The following is a 20052-nucleotide window of genomic DNA, read 5'->3' as shown; positions in this document are numbered from 1 at the left end:
AGGAAGGGGCAAATGACAACCCCAAAACCCAAGAAACCAAAAGCCCGTGGGTTGGGATAAGGAGAGTTTACTAGAATAGCAGAAAGATAAAATATAACAATGCTGACAGGACTTTAGAGCAAAAAAATATATGAAACTGTTGATACACAGTGCAGTTTCTCACTGAACCCACAGCTCAGGCTGTGCCACCCAGAGCTGTCCCTGAACCCGACCGTCCCCCAAAAAACCGCGCGTCCTGGAGCTGCCCCCTCCTCCTCCCCTCAGCCCCCTTTATACTGAGCAGGATGTAATTGCCATGGAATACCCCCTTTGGGCAGTTTGGGTCACCTGTCCTGGCTTTGCCCTTCCTTTCTCATTAATAGGGAAATAAGAAGAACTGAAAAAGTCCTTGACTGCCTGACCACAACTAAAACCATCAGGGTGTTATCAGCACTGCTCCCATTTTCACACCCAAACACAGCATTCCATCCGCTGCTACAGAAGAAGTTAACTCCATCCTGACCGAAACCAGGACAGCTGGTTGGTGAGGGCAGCTACATCTACCCCCAAGAGCAGAACAGCCCCAAAGGCAAAGAAAGTGACGGCAGGGGAGTCATAAATCATGAGACCAATGACAGAACATATCTTGCTGTCAGCTAAAAAGGGTCACTAACCGGTCTGTGTTTTAGAAACTCTGGAGAAAACCACAAAGAGCATGTGCTGAGAGAGGAAGACGTCCAGCCTTCATCCCTGAAGCCCACCAGAAGCCCCCTGAGTGTCCCTGCGCATGCTCTACCAGCGAGGAGTTCATGTAAACGACTCCTCCTGGGGATAATTTCCATAACCCTGCCTTTTCTTAGAAATTATAACGAACGTGTGGAGTTCATCTGTATAAAACCCGAGGAATTCGGCTTCAACCGGCGCAGGCAGCCAGAGGAACCATCCCCTGTGTGCCCAGGGCAGCACCCCTGCCCCAGAGTCACCCAGCCTGGGGGGGGGGTCTGATTCCGGCTGCCCGAGGCATGACGAGCCCGGACCCGTGGGTGACCGCTCGGCCGCCCAGGCTGGTGGCCGGGATGTGTCTCTACACGGGCGGGCACACGGGGCCGCTCCTCCCGGCCTGGATAGGGTGGAGGGAAGAAGGGGGAGCGGCTCGGTCCTCCACTCTCCCACAATCCCCCCCGGCCCGGCCGCTCGCTCCCCTCCCCGCCTCTATGGTTTGGGGCACATGCTCGGTGCGTGGGGCCGGCACGGTTTCCTCCCGGCCTCGGCAGCGCCCCCGGTACCCCCGGCATGGCCCCCCCCACAGGTACCGCTGGAGGGGGGTGGGGGGGGCTGCGCCGCGCAGCGAGGGGGCGCCAGAGGGACGCGGCGGGGTGGAGGGGGCGAGGGCGCGGGGCTGGCTGGGGGAGAGAGGGAGGGGGCAGGAGGGGAGGGCCTGGGGCAGGAGGTGGAGGGGGGGTCGTGGGGAGGGCAGGGGGAGAGGGGCCGGGGGCAGGGGGAGAGGGCCGGGGGAAAGAGGTGGGGAGGGCTGGAGGAGAGGGCCCGGGGCAGGAGAGGGCCTGGGCCGGGAGGAGAGAGAAGGATGGGGTGGGAGGAAGGGGGGGGCAGGAGCAGAGGGCGGGAGGGGGGGGGGGGGTGCAGCAGTAGAGGGCCGGAGATGGGGGGGCAGGAGGAGGGTGCCGGAGGCTGGAGATGGGGGGGGGCAGGAGGAGGGAGCCGGAGGCAGGAGATGGGGGGCCAGGAGGAAGGGGCCGGAGGCAGGAGATGGGGGGGCAGGAGGAGGGGGCCGGAGGCAGGAGATGGGGGAGCAGGAGGAGGGGGCCGGAGGCAGGAGATGGGGGGGCAGGAGCAGAGGGCTGGAGGCAGGAGATGGGGGAGCTGGTGGAGGATGCTGGAGGCAGGAGATGAGGGGGCCGGGGGCAGGAGATGAGGGGGCCGGGGGCAGGAGAGGGCCGAGGGCAGGAGGAGGGGGGCAGGGACAGCCTCCCAAGGGCCATGCAGGGAGGCCACACTTTCCTGCTGTCCCCTCTCTGCCCCACAACTCCAGCCCCAGGCAGGGCACAACCTTCTCCCAGGGCTGTAACAGCCACCCCCTCCCTACCACCCCCCCGTGGGTAGAGGCACCTACCAGGCCAGCAGCAGGGAGGGGCTCAGGTTTCTGTACAGGCCTTGGCAGGGCTGTGAAGGTAAATAACCACTGCCCAGAACATAATCCGGCTGCTGATTACTGCCAGCACTCTGGGTCCTTGGGAGCCCAGTTGCCCATCAGCACTGGTTATCTGCTGGACCTCTCCATTAAGTGCTTTTATCAAGCTTTAGCTGTGCTGCTGGAATTTCCTTCCAGCCCCGTGTAAGACCCTATCTCACCCAGCATTTCCTCCCCAGGTAACGTTGTGGACAGCCAGTCTCCCAGGCTGGTGGCAAATCAGCTGAGATGGGACCTGACAGCCGAGCAGATAGAGACCATGGCTGCAGAGCTGACAGAGAGGACCAAGCTGGTGTACGACCGCGTGGGCTCCCAGGAGCAGGGCGAGGTGTCCTATGAAAACACCCTCAAGGCGCTGGCAGACGTGGAGGTGGAATACACAGGTACACACTCTGAGAGGGAGCGCTGCCTTTCAAGAGAACAACGTGTTGTCACTAAGATTTTGGGGTGTTCTTGCTCTGCACTGACACCTCCCTTTTCCCTTCCCGTGGGTCCCTTGCAGTGGGGTAGTTGGGGGTGGGGTGAGGGTTGTTGGTTTTTTTTTTTCCAGGTCATGTTTATACAGCCAGATGTAAGTACAAAGAGCAGAGTGGGTTTGGAAGGGAAGAGCGAGTGTGAAACAAGGACAGCACTTTGGCAGCAGGATGGGCTGTGGGGGGGGAGCAGCCAGGCTTTCAAGGCTGTCCCCTGCTTTCATGTGTTGAGGGGCTTTAGGAGGAGGAAGAAGGGGTTCAGGGGATCTAAACACAACCCTCAGCTTTTTTCTAACATCCCCCCTAAGGCAGCAGGTGAATGTCTCTCTCTGGGCCTTGTTTAAACACTGCTGTTGTTTTAGGGTGATTGCAGCGTGCTGGTGAATGACACGGCCTTTGATAGATCTCTGTCTTAATTATTTACAGCAGTAGAGTGCCAAAGTCAGGCAGCAACCACTCTTCCCTCCTCCCAGCACCTTCCCCCCTTTCCCTCCTCCCAGCACCTTCCCCCCTTTCCCTCCTCCCAGCACCTTCCCCCTTTCCCTCCTCCCAGCACCTTCCCCCCTTTCCCTCCTCCCAGCACCTTCCCCCCTTTCCCTCCTCCCAGCACCTTCCCCCCTTTCCCTCCTCCCAGCATCTTCGCCCCCTTTCCCTCCTCCCAGCACCTTCCCCCCTTCCCTCCTCCCAGCACCTTCCCCCCTTTCCCTCCTCCCAGCACCTTCCCCCCTTTCCCTCCTCCCAGCACCTTCCCCCCTTTCCCTCCTCCCAGCACCTTCCCCCCTTTCCCTCCTCCCAGCACCTTCCCCCCTTTCCCTCCTCCCAGCACCTTCCCCCCTTTCCCTCCTCCCAGCACCTTCCCCCCTTTCCCTCCTCCCAGCACCTTCCCCCCTTTCCCTCCTCCCAACACCTTCCCCCCTTTCCCTCCTCCCAGCACCTTTCCCCCCCTTCCCTCCTCCCAGCACGTTCGCTGTCCTGACCTCCCATGTTCTGAGGCATCAGGTCCCTGTGAAGCAGGAGCCAGGCTGCAAACCTTTTCTTTCTTCCCTTTTGAGTTCTGGTACCTAAAATAAGAGGAAAAGCCCTTACTAAGCAGGGGTAATGTTCACTTCAGCAGAACTGTCAGCACTTTTTTGGGCAACAGAGAGTTGCTGGCTGCTCACCTTCTGCTTGGGGGGAGAGTTCTCTGCCTGGAGGGCAGCGCCTTCCTGCTGGGGTTGTGTTGGTTGAGGAGGTGCAGAGATGGTGGAAGGGAACAGTCCTACTGTTTTCACTTCTGAAATGGAAATATCACAGAATCATGGAATCTCCAGGGCTGGAAGGGATCTGTAAGGCCTATCAAGCCCAACTCCTGGCTCCACACAGGACCAGCCAAGTCAGAGCATGGGGCTGAGCACATCATCCAGACACTTCTTGCCCTCAGCCCAGCTTGGGGCTGTGACCCCTTCCCTGGGGAGCCTGTGCCAGTGCTCAACCTGACTGTCCCCTGGTGCAGCTTTACACTGTTCCCTTGGGTTCCATCCCTGGTCCCCAAATTGAGGAGAGAGATCAGCGCTGCCCCTTCGCTCCCCTCGGCAGGAAGCTACAGACCCCATGAGGTCTGTCCTCAGCCTCCTCTTCTCCAAGCTGGACAACCCCAGGGCCTTCAGCCTTTCCTTGGGACCCTTCCCCTCCAGACCCTTCCCTGTCCTCGCTGCCCTCCTCTGGACACTCTCCGGTATTTTTATGTCCTTCTTATGTCCTGTGGTGCCCAAAACAGCCCCCAGGACTTGAGGTGAGGCCACCCCAGCGCAGTGAAGAGCAGGACAGTCCCTTCCCTGGCCCAGCTGGCTGTTCCATGCTGGATGCACCCCAGGATATGGTGTGTATGTCAGGACAGAGCACGCCTGGGACACGGTGGCTTCTCAGAACCATCTGCAGTAACCACGTGTCACTTCCAGCCTGGTCCTCTAAGGAAGAGGAGTCACAACATGATGGGACTCCTGGGATGTGCTGGGTGGGGTCTGAGAGGCATGAAATTCCTGGGAGGTTTTTAAGAAGGGTGGTGGGAAGTGAGCAGCGAGGAAGGGGCGACCAGGACCAACTGGTTCCCAGTTAACACAGGCTCTGTGCTGAGCAGGGCTGGGCTGGGAAGGTGTTGCCTTTGTGGTAACCCCTCTTCTGCCTTCCCAGTCCGTCGGAACATGCTGGATTTCCCCCAGCACGTCTCTCCTTGCAAAGACATCCGTGCTGCAAGCACTGAGGCTGACAAGAAGCTCTCAGAGTTCGACGTGGAGATGAGCATGAGGCAGGACGTGTACCAGAGGATTGTCTGGCTCCAGGTGCGTGCCTGGGAGGAATGTTCTGGAGGTCACTGCCCTCCACGGGGCACTGAAACCTCCTGGGGTCACAACAAACCCTTTTCCCCTGTTCTAAAACTTAGAAGTGAATGATGTGGTGACCGTGGTGGACTGGCCCAGCTGTTAGTGAGAACTGGGGGGTTGGGGCTGGAGGGCTCTGCCCCCTCAGCGTTGGTGCAGGGAAGGGGCTGGCTGACACCCTGAAAAACGCTGCAATAATGTCATTTAAAGGGGTTTAAAGCAACCCAGTAACAACAAATAGGCCAATCCAAAAACCTTGTGGGGTGTTTCCACCTGCTTCTGAGTCACTGGTGTTCCCACAGCCTATAACTGCTCTCGGGAACCAAGCTTGTGCAATGCCTGATCCTGCTGTTCCCCTTGCTCCTGGGTTTTGTTTCACAGGAGAAAGCAGAGAGCGCTTCACTGAAGCCTGAAGCAAAGAGATACCTAGAGAGACTGATCAAACTGGGGAAAAGAAACGGTCTCCATCTCCCTGAGGAAACACAGGAGGTGAGAGCACAGGGCTTAGAATCATAGAATCATAGAATGGTCTGGGTTGGAAGGGACCCCAAGGATCACAGAGCTCCAACCCCCCTGCCACAGGCAGGGCCACCAACCTCCAGGCCTGGAGCTACACAAGGTTGCCCAGGGCCCCATCCAACCTGGCCTTGAACACCTCCAGGGACGGGGAATCCACTACCTCTCTGGGCAGCCTGTTCCAGCCCCTCACCACTCTTTCTGTAAAAAACTTCCCCCTAATATCTAATCTAAACCTTCCCTCCTTCAGCTTTAGTCCATTCCCCCTTGTCCTGCCATTATCTGCTCTTTTAAAAAGTCGAATCCCCTCCTGCCTATAAGCTCCCTTCAGGCTTAACATGAGCATGGATAGAGCTGCCCTTGCAGGGCTAAGGGGACAGTGTGGTGTTAGAGCAGAGGGCTGAGGCTCAGGCTCCTGCATCTCACCCTGATTCCCATGACCTGGGGAGTGCTGGGTGTTGTCTCTGCCCCTCTTTTTTCCTTTCCCTTGGGTTGGAGGGGGAGACATTTACAAAGTGGAGTGGACGCTGGGAGTTGGGGGGAGCCGCCAACAAGCTGAGTTGGTGGGTGAGGAGTTGGGAGCAGCACCCAGTCCCCATGTGCAGTGGGGCCATCAGGGATGGGGTGAGCGGGCTGCGGCGGCGCTGAGCTGCTCGGGGTCTCCCTCTTTTATCCCAGCCGTTCGATGAAGGAGCTGGGTTAAAAATAGAGGGGAAGGTGAAATGAAATAAGGGGTAGAAGGAGGTTGTTGCTTCAACACCTGCAGCTCCTGAGCTGGCAGGAGGCAGTTGGGACCTTGCTGAGGTGGCTGCTCTCCCGCCAGGTGGGATCACAGGGAGCCTGTTCTGGGCTGGAGCGTTCAGCCTCCTGCGTGCGATTAATTCTGCAGCGTTGCGTTTGAACCAAAGCCAAGTGCAGGCTGCTGGGCCAGTCAGCAGGCAGGCTGGTGGCTGGAGAAGGTGAGCAGTGCTGTTTGACTCCCTCCCTTTGGGCTGACTTGTCCCTCTTCGTCTGTGTTTTAAAGAAAATCAAAGCTATCAAGAAAAAGCTGAGTGTCCTCTGCATAGACTTCAACAAGAACCTCAACGAAGACACCACCTACTTGCCCTTCTCCAGGGAGGAACTAGGTAAGGAGTGCTCAGGTTTAGGGCTCTGCTGGGGTGGCTCTGAGTGCCTGGATTCCTCTGGCCAAAAAGCAAGAGCCTTTTCCTGTGCTCGGTCCCAGAGCTGGTGTTTCTGGAGAGAGCTGGGCTCTCCATTGATCCCGTTGGCTCTTTTCTCAGGGGGGCTCCCCGAGGACTTCCTGAACTCCCTGGAGAAGACAGAGGATGGCAAGCTGAAAGTCACCTTGAAATACCCACACTATTTCCCTCTCCTGAAGAAGTGCTACGTGCCTGAGACGAGGAGGAAGGTGGAGGAAATGTTCAACTCCAGGTGCAAAGAGGTAGGTGGGCCTTGCCACTTGCCAGGCCAGGTCCAGACACTGAAGGGGTTCTCACCTGAGCTCTTGTGCTTCTTCCCAAAGCGGGGCTTGGGCTTCCTTCCCCACCTTGCTCTTTGTCTGTCTTGCAGGAGAATTGCTTGATCCTCAAGGAGCTGGTGGACTTGCGTGCTCAGAAAGCCAGCCTCCTGGGCTTCAACACGCACGCTGACTTCGTGCTGGAGATGAACATGGCCAAGAGCAGCAAGACGGTGGCCACGTTCCTGGGTAAGGCGCTTGGCTGAGTGGGGAAGAGCAGGGACGTGCAGTGGGCTGGCTGTGCTGCTCTCAGCCCCAGGCACTAACCCTGCCTGCCTTGCTTGTCCTAGATGAGCTGGCCCAGAAGCTGAAACCCCTTGGGGAGAAGGAACGGGCTGTGATCCTTGACCTGAAGAAGAAAGAGTGCGAGAAGCGGGGTCTGGAGTTTGACAACCGCATCAATGCCTGGGACATGCGCTATTATATGAACCAGGTGGAGGAGACCAAGTACAGCGTGGACCAGAATCTGCTGAAGGAGTACTTCCCCATGCAGGTGGTCACTATGGGCCTGCTGGCCATTTACCAAGAGCTGCTGGGGCTCACCTTCCACGTGGAAGAGAAGGCTCAGGTCTGGCACGAGGATGTCCAGCTCTACACCGTGAAGGACACCTCCTCCGGGGAGACCATCGGCAAATTCTACCTGGACCTGTACCCACGGTGAGACCTTGGGCCAAGGTGAAGGGAGGGAAGAGGGGGCAGGGAGAGCAGAGCCTGGTGTGTGTCTGAGGAAAGGAGGGAGCGAGGTGCCATCGGGTGGGGTTGGTGTGAATCACCAGGAGCTTCTGCTCTGAGCAGGACCACGCTGCCTGGCACGGTGGCTTGTGGCTGGCAGCATTGGGGAATCCCTGTAGCATCCTGTAAGATCCCTGATCTTCCTCTTCCTGGCCTAGGGAGGGGAAGTACGGGCATGCAGCCTGCTTTGGCCTGCAGCCAGGCTGCCTCTTGCCAGACTCCAGCCGGCAGATCTCAGTGGCTGCCATGGTGGCCAACTTCACCAAACCAACACCGGATGCCCCTTCCCTGCTGCAACACGATGAAGTGGAGACGTACTTCCATGAATTTGGGCACGTCATGCACCAGCTGTGCTCTCAGGTGAGGCTGGGCTGGCTGGCTCCCTTCTTGCCACTTCTGCTGTGGGCTTAAACGATGCCCCCTCTGAGCTTGTCCTTGTCTCTTAGGCGGAGTTTGCCATGTTCAGTGGGACACACGTGGAGCGGGACTTTGTCGAGGCGCCGTCACAGATGCTGGAGAACTGGGTGTGGGAGAAGGAGCCGCTGCTGCGTATGTCCAAGCACTACAAAACTGGAAGCCCCATCCCTGATGAGCTGTTGGAGAAGCTCATTAAATCCCGGCAAGCCAACACCGGTGCGTCGCTGTGGAGGGGAGTGGGAGCCAGCAAAGGTGGGCTGGAGGGGAGCATTGTGGGGCTCTGCCCGTCCCCCATGGTGGGGAGGGGAAGGGGATCCTTCGAGACCCAGCCAGGTAAAGGCAGAGATCATGCATGTGTAGGTGATGCAGCTTAGTCCTGAGTGGGTGCTGCTGGACTGGGCTGCTCTAGGAAAATGGGGCAGAAGTTGCCTGTGGGGAGGACTGTGGGAGTCCAGCAGCCTGCCCTGCTGCAGCCTGGCCTTGGAGACGCTCCTGCCTGCTCAGTTCACCTTCTCCCTCCTGGAACAGGGCTCTTCAACTTGCGTCAGATCGTCCTGGCCAAGGTGGACCAGGCACTGCACACCCAGACGAAGGCCGACCCTGAGGAGGTGTTTGCCCGGCTGTGTGAAGAGGTGCTGGGTGTCCCTGCCACCCCAGGTACCCAGGGGCTCGGGGTGCTCGCTCTCTCTCTAGGCCTGGCCTGCAAGCTTGGCTCAGCAGGTTCTTCTCAAGGCTGGGGCTTCAGGCTGGCTCAATTTGTGCTGGTTCCTGGAAAAGCAGGGCTGAAACCAGGCTAAAACACCCAGGAAAAAGTTCTCTCTTTCTCCTGGGATGGTGAACAAACTGACCCAGCGCCTTCCCTGGCGTGTTCACAGCACAGGAGGGGTTTTCCCATGCTGTGAGTGGTTCCTATTAACACCCTTTCCCTCCCTTAACCCTTGAAGGTACAAACATGCCCGCTACGTTCGGCCACTTGGCCGGTGGCTACGATGCCCAGTACTACGGCTACCTCTGGAGTGAAGTGTACTCCATGGACATGTTCCACACGCGCTTCAAGCAGGAGGGCATCATGAACTGCAAGGTAGGGAGGATGCCCCATGCCACAGAGGCTGCCTTCCCTGCCAGAGGTGGTAGGAGACTGCAGCATCAGGCTCTTTTCTCTCTCCCCTTGCCAGGTGGGCATGGATTACAGGAATTGCATCTTGCATCCTGGAGGTTCCCTGGATGCTTGTGACATGTTGAGGAAGTTCCTGGGCCGTGAGCCCAAGCAAGACGCCTTCCTGGCCAGCAAAGGACTGAAGGTGGAGAGCAACTCGCTGCCTTCAGCCTGCTGAAGAGCTGCTCCAGCCTGTTTTGAGTCAAGCCAGCTCCTCTGTCTACGCACCAGTCCTCCCAGGCCACGCCATACCCGGTAATTCTGTCACCAAATGCACCCAGGGCCAAGCCCTGCCCAGAGCTGCTCCTCCAGGATCCCGCTCCAAGCTCACTCTGGGCTTCAGGAGCTGGATTCAGCAGGGCTCTTGGGTGACAGCCCTGCAGAGGGAGCTGAATGGCCTCTGTCACCCAGCCCACACAAATTGGCTGAACTTTGAACCCCGTTTCTGCACGAGGGGGAGTTTTGGCCTCTCTGATAGCCAGGGAGGAGGGTGAGAGGAGGTGCCAAACTTGAACCGTTGTTTTTAAATCCCTGGGTTTTTTAAGAAATGAGACTTCCCACCCAGCTCAGCTTGTTCTGTGCCCCAGCACAGACTTTACTCTTCTGAGCACAAAACAAGCGGCCCAAGGAGCTGTCTCAGGGAGTGGGGGTCACGCTCTCCCTGTCTTTAGGCAGCTGCAGAATCCCAAAGCTCAAAGCCCATTGTGATAACCTGCCCCAAGCCCCTCGTCCTTCCTGCCCTTGCAGCAGGTCTGGGAGGGGGGGCAGAGATAGCCAGCACAGCTTCCCTCAGAACAGGGGGTCTGAGGAGCACAGCCAGGGCCCTGCACACTGACATCCATCCTTAGGGTGGGGAAGGGGGGGGGGTTATCCTCCCTCAAGCTACATCAGAGCTCCTGGGGCCTCACACCCTGGGCTGGCTTAGGGCAACCGATGCCTCCTGGGTGTGGGTCGTGGCTGCACAGGGTGTGCTGTTATTGCTGTCACCTCTAAGCTGGGGTTGGGGGGACAGGGGAGGGCTGTGGAAAATCCTACCCCAAAAAAAAAAATAGAGGACAGCTTCAAACAACACAGATGCTGGGGATAAAAATACCCAGTGGGCTTTGTGCCAGGCTCCGGCTGCGGCGCCGAGCTGGGGGACACCAGCCAGCACTTTGCCCAGCCTGGGGAGCAGCTGGGCTGTGCCACCTGCCCCCCCCAACCCCACCCCCCCAGCCTCCAGCTGCCACCCTGTCCTCAAGAACCCTAAAACTGGTGCCTGTGTGATGTGGGGTGACGTGGTGTGCCTCCCTCTGCTCACTCGCCTCTGCCGTGCCGTTCCTCCCAGGCAGGACGGCTCTGCCGATGCGTGTGGGGCTGTGGGTCAGAGCTGCTGGGGGGAGAACACTGACCCCAAAGCAAAGGCCAGTTTTGGGTATGGCTCACATAGGAACCTTGTATGGCCCACAAAGGGTTTTTTAGCAGCGAGTGTGTGGGGCAGGTGGAAGGCAGGAAGCTGCTTCCTCGGTAGCAGAGGGGAGCTGAGGACCTTGGAGGAGAGTGGTGGGTTCCCCCCAGCGTGTGGGGTACCAAGAGTGGATCCCTTGGCCTCTCCTCCCATCTGGGCTGTGTCACTGGAGCAGCTCTGGCTTTCCCCTGGCGCGTTGGCAGAGAACTCACCCCAAATGCAGACAAAATCCTTGCTGTCACCTCCCTCCCCCAGACCCCCTCTCCGGCGAGGCAGGAAAGCTGGTGACATCCTCCCTCCCTGATCCCTTCTTAGTCCGTAAACAGCGGAGCGGCTCCTTGGTGCTTGCTGGGGTCACGTTGAGCATCTTGTCTTTGTCCCCACCCTCTGTTTTAGGCATAGGGGAGCGTCTGTCCCCGGTGCCGGTTGCGCAGGGCCGGGCGCTCTCGAGTTGAGGCTGTGGGTGTTTTAAGTGTCATGTTTTACTGAGCTTTCAGGGTTTTCTTTCAGACTCCTCCTCTCGAGGGAGAGAACCGAAGCCAAACAGGGAAACCACGCACTTTTCCCCCCTCTTTTTCCCAGGCCACTGATAATTCCACCCCACCCTCTGGTGCCCCCAAGCTGGCAGTGCGGAGAGAGGCACTGCTGGCTGTGCAGAGCCAGGGTTTGGGGGGGAAAACAACCTGATGTCTTTCCAAGAGCTGCTGTTCCCTGTGCACAGGTGATGCCCGGGAACAGCACCGGGCACTGGGCTCCTTGGAGCTGCACCTTGTCCCCCCCAAGTCCCCAGCTCCACGGCCCCCAGTTGGTGGGGCGGGGGGGGGGTTCCTTTTGGGTTCGGTTGGGTATTTTTCCGTTAACCTTTTTAAAGGCAAACTGGTGTGTGTGTGTGTGCTGTTCATAATGGTCACGTCCTGCCCTGCTTGTTTCAATGACTGGATTTTAGACAGTTCCTAACACTAATAAAGTTTTTCCTAAGCGGATGTTTGTGCTGTGGCTCCCGTCCTGCTGAGGAAGCCGCTCCTTTGCAGTGGGGAAGGCTGTTTGCCATGGTCCTCACCGGGCTGGTGTGGCAGGGTGGTGAGTCCTGGTGCTCCCAGCACAGACACCCCCTCACCAGCACAGCGGCAGCCTCCCGCAGCAGTCGGCACAGTGGATCCTGTCCCAGGAAGATGGGCACTGAGCGGCAGGCACGGGAGGGCAGTGTGTCTGGCGTGAAGCCCTGGGGAGGGAGAGGCTGTGACACCCCTCTGTCCCCACTGTGTCATCCCCCACACCCACGGCCGACCCCACACCTGGGTGAAGAAGCTGTGGTCCAGCACATCCTGCAAGCTGGGCCGTGCTGCTGGTTCAGGGGTCAGCAGATGGGCGATGAGGGCCCGGGCGCTGGGTGAGAGATGGGGGGGCAGCGGGTACCGCGCTGCCCGGATGCGCCGGTACAGCTCCTGCCGCTGAGCCGCCTCGAACGGAGGGCTGCCCGTCAGTGCCATGTACCTGGGGGGGTGTCTGGCTGCTCAGCGGGGCTGGGAGCACCCCACTGCTCCCCTTCCCTCCCTCCGGATCCCCACATACATGGCACAGCCCAGGGCCCAGACGTCTGAGGGGACCCCGTGTCCTTTGCGGTCCAGCACCTCGGGGGCCAGGAAGCTGGGAGTCCCACAGAGCGCCCTGGGCACAGGGGCAGCATAAGCCCCAGCCCAGCAGCAGCATCCCGGCAGCACCGCAGTCCTGCTCACCCCCAGCGCCGGCCAGCTGGTGCCTCCCGCCGCGCCAGCCCCAGGTCCCCGATCTTCACCTGCATCTTCTCGGTCACCAAGAAGTTACCTGCGGAGGGAGATGAGCCTGAGCGGGGTGGGCACAGCTCACCCTCCCCTAGCCCCAGCTCTGCCCCACGCACTCAGCTTGAGGTCCCGGTGGATGATGCCCTGTCCGTGGAGGTAGCGCAGCCCGGACGTGATCTGCCGCAGGTAATACCGCACCTCCGGTTCCGTCAGCCTTCCCCGGGCACGCAGGATATCGGCGAGGGACTGGGGACAGAGCGAGGTGCCAGCTCAGCCTGGCACAGCCCCGGCACAGGGGTGCTCGGTGTTGGGGTGCTGGTGCTCACTCACCCTTCGGCTGCAGTACTCCAGCAGCAGGTAGACGTGGTTACAGTCGGCAAAGTGCCCGTAGAAGTGGATGATGTGCCGGTGGTGCAGCCGGCTGTGCAGCTCCCGTTCCTGCTCCACCTGCATAGGTGTGAGTCCAGCAGCCCCCCCTGGGGAACCCTCTGGATCTGGGGATCCCCCAGCATGGTCCCGCAGGGAGACAGGAACCCCCCCCAAGTGATGTGGGGAGGAGGGAGAAGGGATGGGGCTGTGGGGCTCCTGGGGACTTTGTGTCCCCCAGACTCACCCTCTCCCTGATGCCCACCGCGGAGAGCTGGGAGAGCCGGATGATCTTTGCAGCGTAGACCCTGCCGCTGGCCACCTCTGTCAGCTGGTAGCAGCACCCAAAGCCCCCCTGTGAGGACAGTCCCATGGGAATGAGCAGTCTGGCACCCCGGGGTGAGCTGAGCGGTGAGAGGCTGCCACAGGATGGGGTCCTGGGTGTCCAGGTACCCAGCCACATCCCCTTCCTCAGGAGCTTGAGGAACCTGGCAGGCACTGGCCCCAGCTGCCTACTCTGCTCTGGCTCCCTCCCTGAGTCTCCCCGCTGCCTCAGTTTCCCCATCCCCAAAGGGACATGGTGGGTGCCTCTTGGAGCAGGACAGCCTGAGGACCCCCTGGGCTGTGGGTGTGAGACGCTGCTGGGAAGGGGATGCTGGCTGGGGTGAGGGGGTGTCTGGGAGGGGGGGACAGACAGCATGCGTGTGATGGGGTATTTACCTTTCCCAGGAGCTGTCCCCGCTTGTAGAGTGTCCCGCTGCCTGCATCCTCGATGTAGCACCCAGGGAGCTCATCCCCTACACACCCCCGGGCCATCCTGCCTGTTCTGCTGCGCCCAGCAGCCAGGACACCCCCAAGGGACACCCACACCCCCACACCATAACCCCTTCAGCTCCAGGCTGGGGATTCCTGGACCTGCCCTGTGTGAGGGGGGGCAACAAGCACCCTGAGCTCTGCCAGCCCCTGGCACCCACCCCCCCTCCCCAGCCTCTACCCATCACTAAGCAGGGACCCTCATTGGGACCAACCCCCCACCCAGGGACGCCCAGCATCAGGGGCACCGGGAGGGTCCCAGATCAGGATGGGACCGGGTTAGGGGGTCCCGTCTACCCCTTCCCGTTTGCAGCTGGAGCTGGCGGGGTCCCGAGGTGGGGGAGGCACAGTTGCTGCGCGGTATCTGCTCCCCCATCACCCCCCCACCCCGGCACCCCTTCAGTCCCCGGCTCCGGGCCCCGAAGGGTTAACGGGCGGCCGGGGAGGGCTGGGCGCACCTTTGGGGCTGGATATTAATAACGCGGCGGGGAGGGACGGGAGGCGAGCCCGGGGGGGGTGGCGGGGAAGCCTCGCCCGGCCCCCCCGGAGCTGCGCAGGCGATGCCCGATCGTCCCAGGTCCCTTCGCCCCGCCGCCGGGACGCCCGACCGGGACTGAACCGCCGAGACGAGGGGCGGTATGACCGGGTGGGGGTGTCGGGGAGGCCCGGTCCCCCGCGGGGACCCCCATGGTGCCGGGTAAGGTCCCGGTTTCTGTTTAATCCCTCGCGGATCCCCGCCCCCCCTCCTCCTCCCCCCCCCCCGCCAAAACTTCCCCTCCACGCCCCACCGGGGATCAGCTCCGCTCCTGCGGGGAAACTGAGGCACACGGTGCCCTCCATCCGCCAGCGGGGGCTGGGCATCAACCGACCCCCGCCGAGCTCCGGACCCCCCTCCCCTGCCCTGCCGGGGGGATCCCCAGGCGTCCGGGGCTGCGGGCGGCCACTCGCGACCCCCGGTCCCCGTGGATGCTGCGCGGCGGGAGGGAACCGGCTCGGCCGGGGGATTCCCCAACACGGGGCCGGATCCCCGGCACCCCTCGCACCCCTCACCCACCGGCAACCCCCGGGTTGAGGGTGGGGGGGGGGGGGTGGTGGTGTTTGGCGTGTTCCAGGGTCGGGCGCTTTGAGACTTGGGGGGGGGATCCGGATCCGGGCCCCCCCCCTCCCCATCCTGCTCGCCCCGTGGCGGAGCCGGATCCGGATCAGGGAGCGACACGGAGCCCCGGCCCCGCCGCGCAGGTCTGGTCCTGTCCCGGCAGGCAGCGAGCCCGGCCCGGCCCGGCTCCCCGCCGCGGGGCCGTGGGTGCGGCGGGGCCGCTCCGGTACCCGCTGCCGCCTGGGTACGTGTGCGGGTCCCCCCAACCCCACCCCCGCCGGTCCCCGGCGTTACCCTGCGGCACCGGACCCCACGGCCCCGATTGGTGCCGCTGGCGGGGTCCCGAGGGTGGGTTTGGGGGGTGTCTCATCTCTTGGTCTCGCCTCCTTCCCCCCTCGCCGGGGTCCGTCCCCCCCCCCCCGCAGGCTGCGGGACACCCCGAGGGCAGCGGGCTCAGGGCTCTCCGGTCCCGCAGGCGCCGGCGGCCGCTGCTGCTGCTCCTGGCCTGGCTCAGCCTGGGCTGCGGCATCCCCTCCGCGCAGGTGAGGGGTTCGGGCTGCGGGTGGCACCCCCAGGCTGCTCCAGCCCGGGCCCGGCGCTGATCGTCACCCTCCTGCACGCAGGGCCCGACCCTGGGGACAGCAGCGGGGGTCCCTGAGCCCCCAGCCCCCGCTCGGCCCCGCCGGCATCCGCCCCGGGGTGCTTGGGGTCCCTGGGGACCCTGGAGCTCCTGCTCCAGCTCCTGTGGGGACGGCGTCGCGCTCCGGACCCGGAGGTGCCTGCGGTGAGTGAGGGGATGGGATGGGATGGGATGGCACGACCCTCTGAGGTGTCCCCTCTACCCCACCCTCCCTGTGGCATCTGCACCCTGTGCGACACCCAAATCCCCATGGCACAGCTCTGCCAGCACCCACATGTGTCCCCGTGTACCCCCAGCACCCCTCAATGCCCCGGCTGAGTTTCAGCCTGATTTTGGGGAGGAAGGGGTTGGGGAGGATTTGAGGAGCCAGAGTCAGGTGCCCCCATCCAGGGGTACAGCTCCAGAAGGACACGTCCCTGTGTGGGACATCATGGCCACGTTGGTGCTGTGGCCGTAGGTCCACCGAGGAGGACACGTGTGTGGGCGACCCGCGGCAGTACCGGCTCTGCCAGCTCCAGGTGAGCGTGCGAGGGCTACGGCGTGGCCGATCCCGGTCCTGTGCCATGGGGCTCCATCTCCCTGGTCCCGTGGGGCTCCATCCTGCCACTCCCACAGGGCTGTCCCGGCGGCTCGGTGCCCTTCCGCGCCATGCAGTGCTCCCTCTATGACAACAAGCCCATCCTGGGCACGTCAGCTCGGTACCGCTGGGTGCCCTTCCATGGAGGTGAGTCCCGGGGTGGCAGGTGGCATCACCAGGCTGGACGGGGGCCGTGACTGCCACTGGTATCACCCCTTCCCTTTCCTTTCCCTTCCCTTCCCTTCCCACCCGGCTCTGGCAGCCCCCAACTTCTGCGACCTCAACTGCCTGGCCGTGGGGCACAACTTCTACTACACCTTCGGCCGGGTGCTGGATGGCACCCGCTGCAGCCCCGGCTCCCCGGACCTCTGCGTCGGTGGGCGCTGCCTGGTGGGTGCACGCAGGGCTGGAACCCCCAGGACCCCCAGGACCACCAGCCCTGGTCCCCCACCCACCCCCATGCTGAAGCTGCATCTCTGCTCCCTGCAGAGCGTGGGCTGCAACGGGATCCTGGGCTTGGGCACGCAGCCTGACGCCTGCGGCCAGTGCGGCGGCGGCCACGACACGTGTCTCTTCGTGCACCGGCTCTTCCAGGGCACGGACCCCTCCTCCGGTGAATGAACCATTGTCCCGGCCCCCTCCATGGGTGAATGCTTTGGCTCTTGGCTCCCCTGTCCTTCCGTCCCCTGTCTGTGTCCCCAAGGCATCGCCTGGGTGCCCCATTACTCCGGTCCCTCTCCATTTGCCCCGACATCACTGGGGCATTGTTCCTGATCCCTTCCTGTCCCCACTGTGGGGGCACAGGGATGATGTGCTCAGAGGAGACCCCTCACCAGGGTGACTTTGCCTTATTGCATAGGGTATCAATCCTTGGAGTTCCCAGGGGAGTTCAGGGGTCCCTGAGGGGCTCCCAGGGTCCACGTGTCGATACCTAGTGTCCGTGAGATGCCCAGTCAGGGGCTGTGGGGAAGATGATGCCTGTGAGGGCAGAGAGCCTCAGATGGTACCCCAGGACCCCCCAGGGCCATCACTGGGTGCCTGGCTGGGTTAATGCCACTGGTGCTTGGAACAGAGCTGGGGCTGCCCCAGACCCAGAGCTCCTCCATGCTCGGTCCCCTCCTACCTCAGCCCTGTCCCATCCTGTCCCCCATCCCTGGGCTGTCCCCTTGGCTGTGCCCTGACCCCCCTCCCTCCCACCAGGTTCTTTTGGGTACGTGAACGTGACCAAGATCCCAGCTGGGGCCACCCACATCAAGGTGACAGACAAGAGCCGCAACTACCTCGGTAGGACATGTCCAGTCAGTCCCAGTCCATCCCAGTCAGTTGTGGTTGGAACCACTCGTGGGTGTGGGCAGGGCTGGGGGTTGATGCTGTGCTGTGCCGTGCCGGTTCCCCTGCTCAGATGCTGTTTTGAGCATGGGGGGGGTCAGTGAACTCGCCGGCGCTCCGGGCACTTTTCCAGAGGCTGCAGCCATGGGTTTCGGGAAGGGCTGAGCTGGAGAGAAGCCAGGCCAGTCACTGTGGGACCAGCACTGGGACCCCCATCCCCAGATACACCCCCAGTCCCCTTCCTGATGCAGTCAGGGTCCTGTCTTTCACTGAGACCAGGGCTTGGGGGCTTGGGGGCTTGGGGTTTGCACACCAGGGTTTGGCTCCAGCTTGGGACCGTAGCCAAGTTCTTACAGGAAAGCAGATTTCTCCAGAGCCCCGGGCGCAGCTCTCCCAGCCCACACTGCTCCCCCCCTGCTCAGGGAGAGGCCTCTGGTGGGGACCCAGGCGTCCAGGCTGCCCACAGCCCCCCAGCCCAGCCCGGCACGGGGGTCCTGGGGCAATGCTTTGCCCCCAGACATGCTCCTTCCCGCAGCCCTGATGACGAGTGATGGGCGCTACGTGCTCAATGGGGACTGGTCCATCGCCTGGCCAGGGCCATACGAGGTGGCCGGCACCTGGCTGCGCTATTCCCGAGCCCCCGACGGCACCGAGAGCCTGGAGGGGTCCGGGCCCACCGATGAGGATCTGCAATTGATGGTGAGAGTGGGGGTGATGTGGGGAGGGGGCAGCTGGCCCCCAGCCCCCATCGCTCCCCTTAGCTGTGCCCCTGCCCGTGCAGGTCCTGCTGCAGGAGCCCAACCCCGGCATTGAGTACGAGTTCTGGCTGCCCCATGGGCACTCCCAGCTTGGCCGTGGTGACACCAGCGCCCTGCGGCAGCCCCAAACCCGGGGGGCTGGCAGTCCCCCACCCCAGGAACCCCTGGTCACCTTGGCCCCTGTGCTGCCACCCCAGCCCAGGGGCTCTGCCACGGAGCCGCCACCGAGAAGTCCCCCTGGCCAGAGCGGGGCCAGGGCTGCTGCAGGTGCCTGCTCCCCGGGGGGGGTCCCTATGCCCCTGGGGTCTCTGCTGCACGGAGGGTCCTAGAGACCCTCCCCCTGGGGTTTCTCCATGAAACAGGGCCCCTAAAAAAGGGCCCCGTGACTTTATCCTTCCTGAGATCCCTAGGATCCTGCTGTGTCCCCTCTGTCCTTGTGGGATATGGGTCCCCATGCCCCCTCCCACTGCTGCGGGGGGTGGGTTTTGGGGGTGCTGTTTCCCTTCTCCCCCCTAACCTGCTGCAGCTTTGTCCCCGCAGGGCGATGCGGGAGGTGCCGCCCGGCCAAGGGACGCTCCCAGCGCATCTGGCACTTCTGCCAGAGCGACTTCGGTGAGCGCTGGGGGATGAGAAGGGACTGGGGGGGCAATGCCAGGGGACGCATCCATCTCAGCACACCCTGTCCTCCCTCCTCTACAGTCTTCCGGGGCCGGATCCTGGCACGGCGCTTGGTGGGTCGGGAGACGCGCTACGAGGTGGAGGTGAAAACGCCCTATCGGCACCGCTACCCGCTGGTGCCCCGGGAGTACCTGTGGGTGCCCAACACCTGCGGGTGCCCCCCGCTGCGGGAGGGAGAGGAGTACGTGCTGATGGCGCGGCGGCACGTCAACTACGAGCACACGCTCAACCGCATCCTGCTGCAGGATGACGGCTACGCCCGGCCCTGGACACCCCGCGAGGACCGGCTGGTACGGGAGGCAGCCCGGCACTGCCCCCAGCCCCAGCTGCCCTGAGCATCATTCCCACTCCCCCACCTTCCCTCAGCTCCATCACCTGGGGAGGGGGTGGCTAGTGGGATATCAAGGGTGAACCCAGGGGTTGGGACCGCTCGTGCCACGCACCCAGCCCTGTGCATGGTTGTGGGGGGGGTCCCCACAGACCCCGTCCTGCCCTCTGCCCCGTGCTGGGTGTCTCACCATCCTTGGGGTCAACTTGGCTGGGGGGGGGGGGGGGTGTGGGGGGGGTGTGAGGGGTGGGTGAGGGTGATAATTTATTTTTTCTGAAATAAAATAAACCCGTCCACCACCTCACCCACCATGTGCCCCTTCCTGGCTGGAGCCAAGGGCAGGGGGTCCCCTCCCCAGGGTGACAGGGCTGGGGGTCCCTTCCCACATTCCCATGCCGAGCCTGTGGAGCAATGTGCCCACCTGGCAGCATGTCCCCATCCCTGGGATGGACACCTGCCAGGCTCTGCCTTCAGAGGTCGTGGACCTGCTGCTTATCTCTTTTCCGGCGGAGGCAAGCGGGTCCCTCCCTGTGCCGGAGCCCCCTCGCCTGTAACCCAACCTGCAGCCTGGCAGGAACAACCACGGGGCCCACGCAGGGATGGGATGTCCCTGGGGTGCTGTGGGGTACAGCTGCCCTGGGGTGTGTCACTTGCTTGGGGCTCCTGGGGTGGGTTTGGAGAGGGGCTGAGCTCTTTCCAACTCATGTCACTGGTGGCTGTGCCTGAAGTGGGTTTGGCATCAGGGGTGCAGCCAGGGGTTCCCTGGGGACTGGGTGTCTCGGGGTGCCTCAGGGTGCCTCAGCGTGGCAGCTGCCAGCCCAGGCAGGTCCTGAGTGACGTGGGTAATTAATCACCAGGAGCCAGAGAGGAGCCCGGGGGGT

The 20052-nt window shown here is 62.4% G+C and overlaps 2 protein-coding genes across 3 annotated transcripts; both read left to right on the top strand.

The window, feature by feature from the left end:
- Positions 1-1180: 1180 nt before the first annotated feature.
- On the top strand, positions 1181-11788 carry THOP1 (thimet oligopeptidase 1). The gene is made up of 13 exons (XM_084276262.1): positions 1181-1288; positions 2368-2571; positions 4831-4979; positions 5400-5507; positions 6559-6661; positions 6818-6978; positions 7107-7242; positions 7344-7710; positions 7944-8145; positions 8232-8418; positions 8731-8859; positions 9147-9283; positions 9378-11788. The coding sequence occupies exons 1-13, from the start codon at positions 1273-1275 to the stop codon at positions 9534-9536; spliced, it is 2058 nt and encodes a 685-aa protein (XP_084132388.1). The 5' UTR covers positions 1181-1272; the 3' UTR covers positions 9537-11788.
- A 2584-nt stretch (positions 11789-14372) lies between these two features.
- ADAMTSL5 (ADAMTS like 5) lies at positions 14373-19365 on the top strand. Of its 2 annotated transcripts, XM_084276520.1 has the most exons (12): positions 14373-14462; positions 15337-15403; positions 15485-15645; positions 15959-16019; positions 16117-16225; positions 16341-16468; positions 16568-16691; positions 17279-17362; positions 17943-18106; positions 18189-18432; positions 18706-18777; positions 18865-19365. In XM_084276520.1, the coding sequence occupies exons 1-12, from the start codon at positions 14404-14406 to the stop codon at positions 19176-19178; spliced, it is 1587 nt and encodes a 528-aa protein (XP_084132646.1). In that variant the 5' UTR covers positions 14373-14403; the 3' UTR covers positions 19179-19365. The 2 variants fall into 2 exon arrangements, with proteins under 2 accessions (XP_084132646.1, XP_084132647.1); XM_084276521.1 differs by lacking the exon at positions 16341-16468.
- Positions 19366-20052: the final 687 nt, after the last annotated feature.

Source organism: Gallinula chloropus, assembly GCF_964237585.1.
Source record: "Gallinula chloropus genome assembly, chromosome: 28".
In the NCBI taxonomy this organism is placed as follows: domain Eukaryota; kingdom Metazoa; phylum Chordata; class Aves; order Gruiformes; family Rallidae; genus Gallinula; species Gallinula chloropus.
Note: the sequence above shows the minus strand (reverse complement) of the source record. Positions and strands in the feature narration are given on the sequence as shown.

Excerpts from the sequence above, each read along its gene's own strand:
- THOP1 (XM_084276262.1), top strand. Across the intron at positions 4,980-5,399 it reads AGAGGATTGTCTGGCTCCAG|GAGAAAGCAGAGAGCGCTTC; the intron begins GTGCGTGCCTGG and ends TTTGTTTCACAG. Across the intron at positions 6,979-7,106 it reads TCAACTCCAGGTGCAAAGAG|GAGAATTGCTTGATCCTCAA; the intron begins GTAGGTGGGCCT and ends TCTGTCTTGCAG.
- ADAMTSL5 (XM_084276520.1), top strand. The coding sequence starts at position 14,404 with ATGACCGGGTGGGGGTGTCGGGGAGGCCCGGTCCCCCGCGGGGACCCC. Across the intron at positions 15,404-15,484 it reads GCGGCATCCCCTCCGCGCAG|GGCCCGACCCTGGGGACAGC; the intron begins GTGAGGGGTTCG and ends TCCTGCACGCAG. Across the intron at positions 18,778-18,864 it reads CTTCTGCCAGAGCGACTTCG|TCTTCCGGGGCCGGATCCTG; the intron begins GTGAGCGCTGGG and ends CCTCCTCTACAG.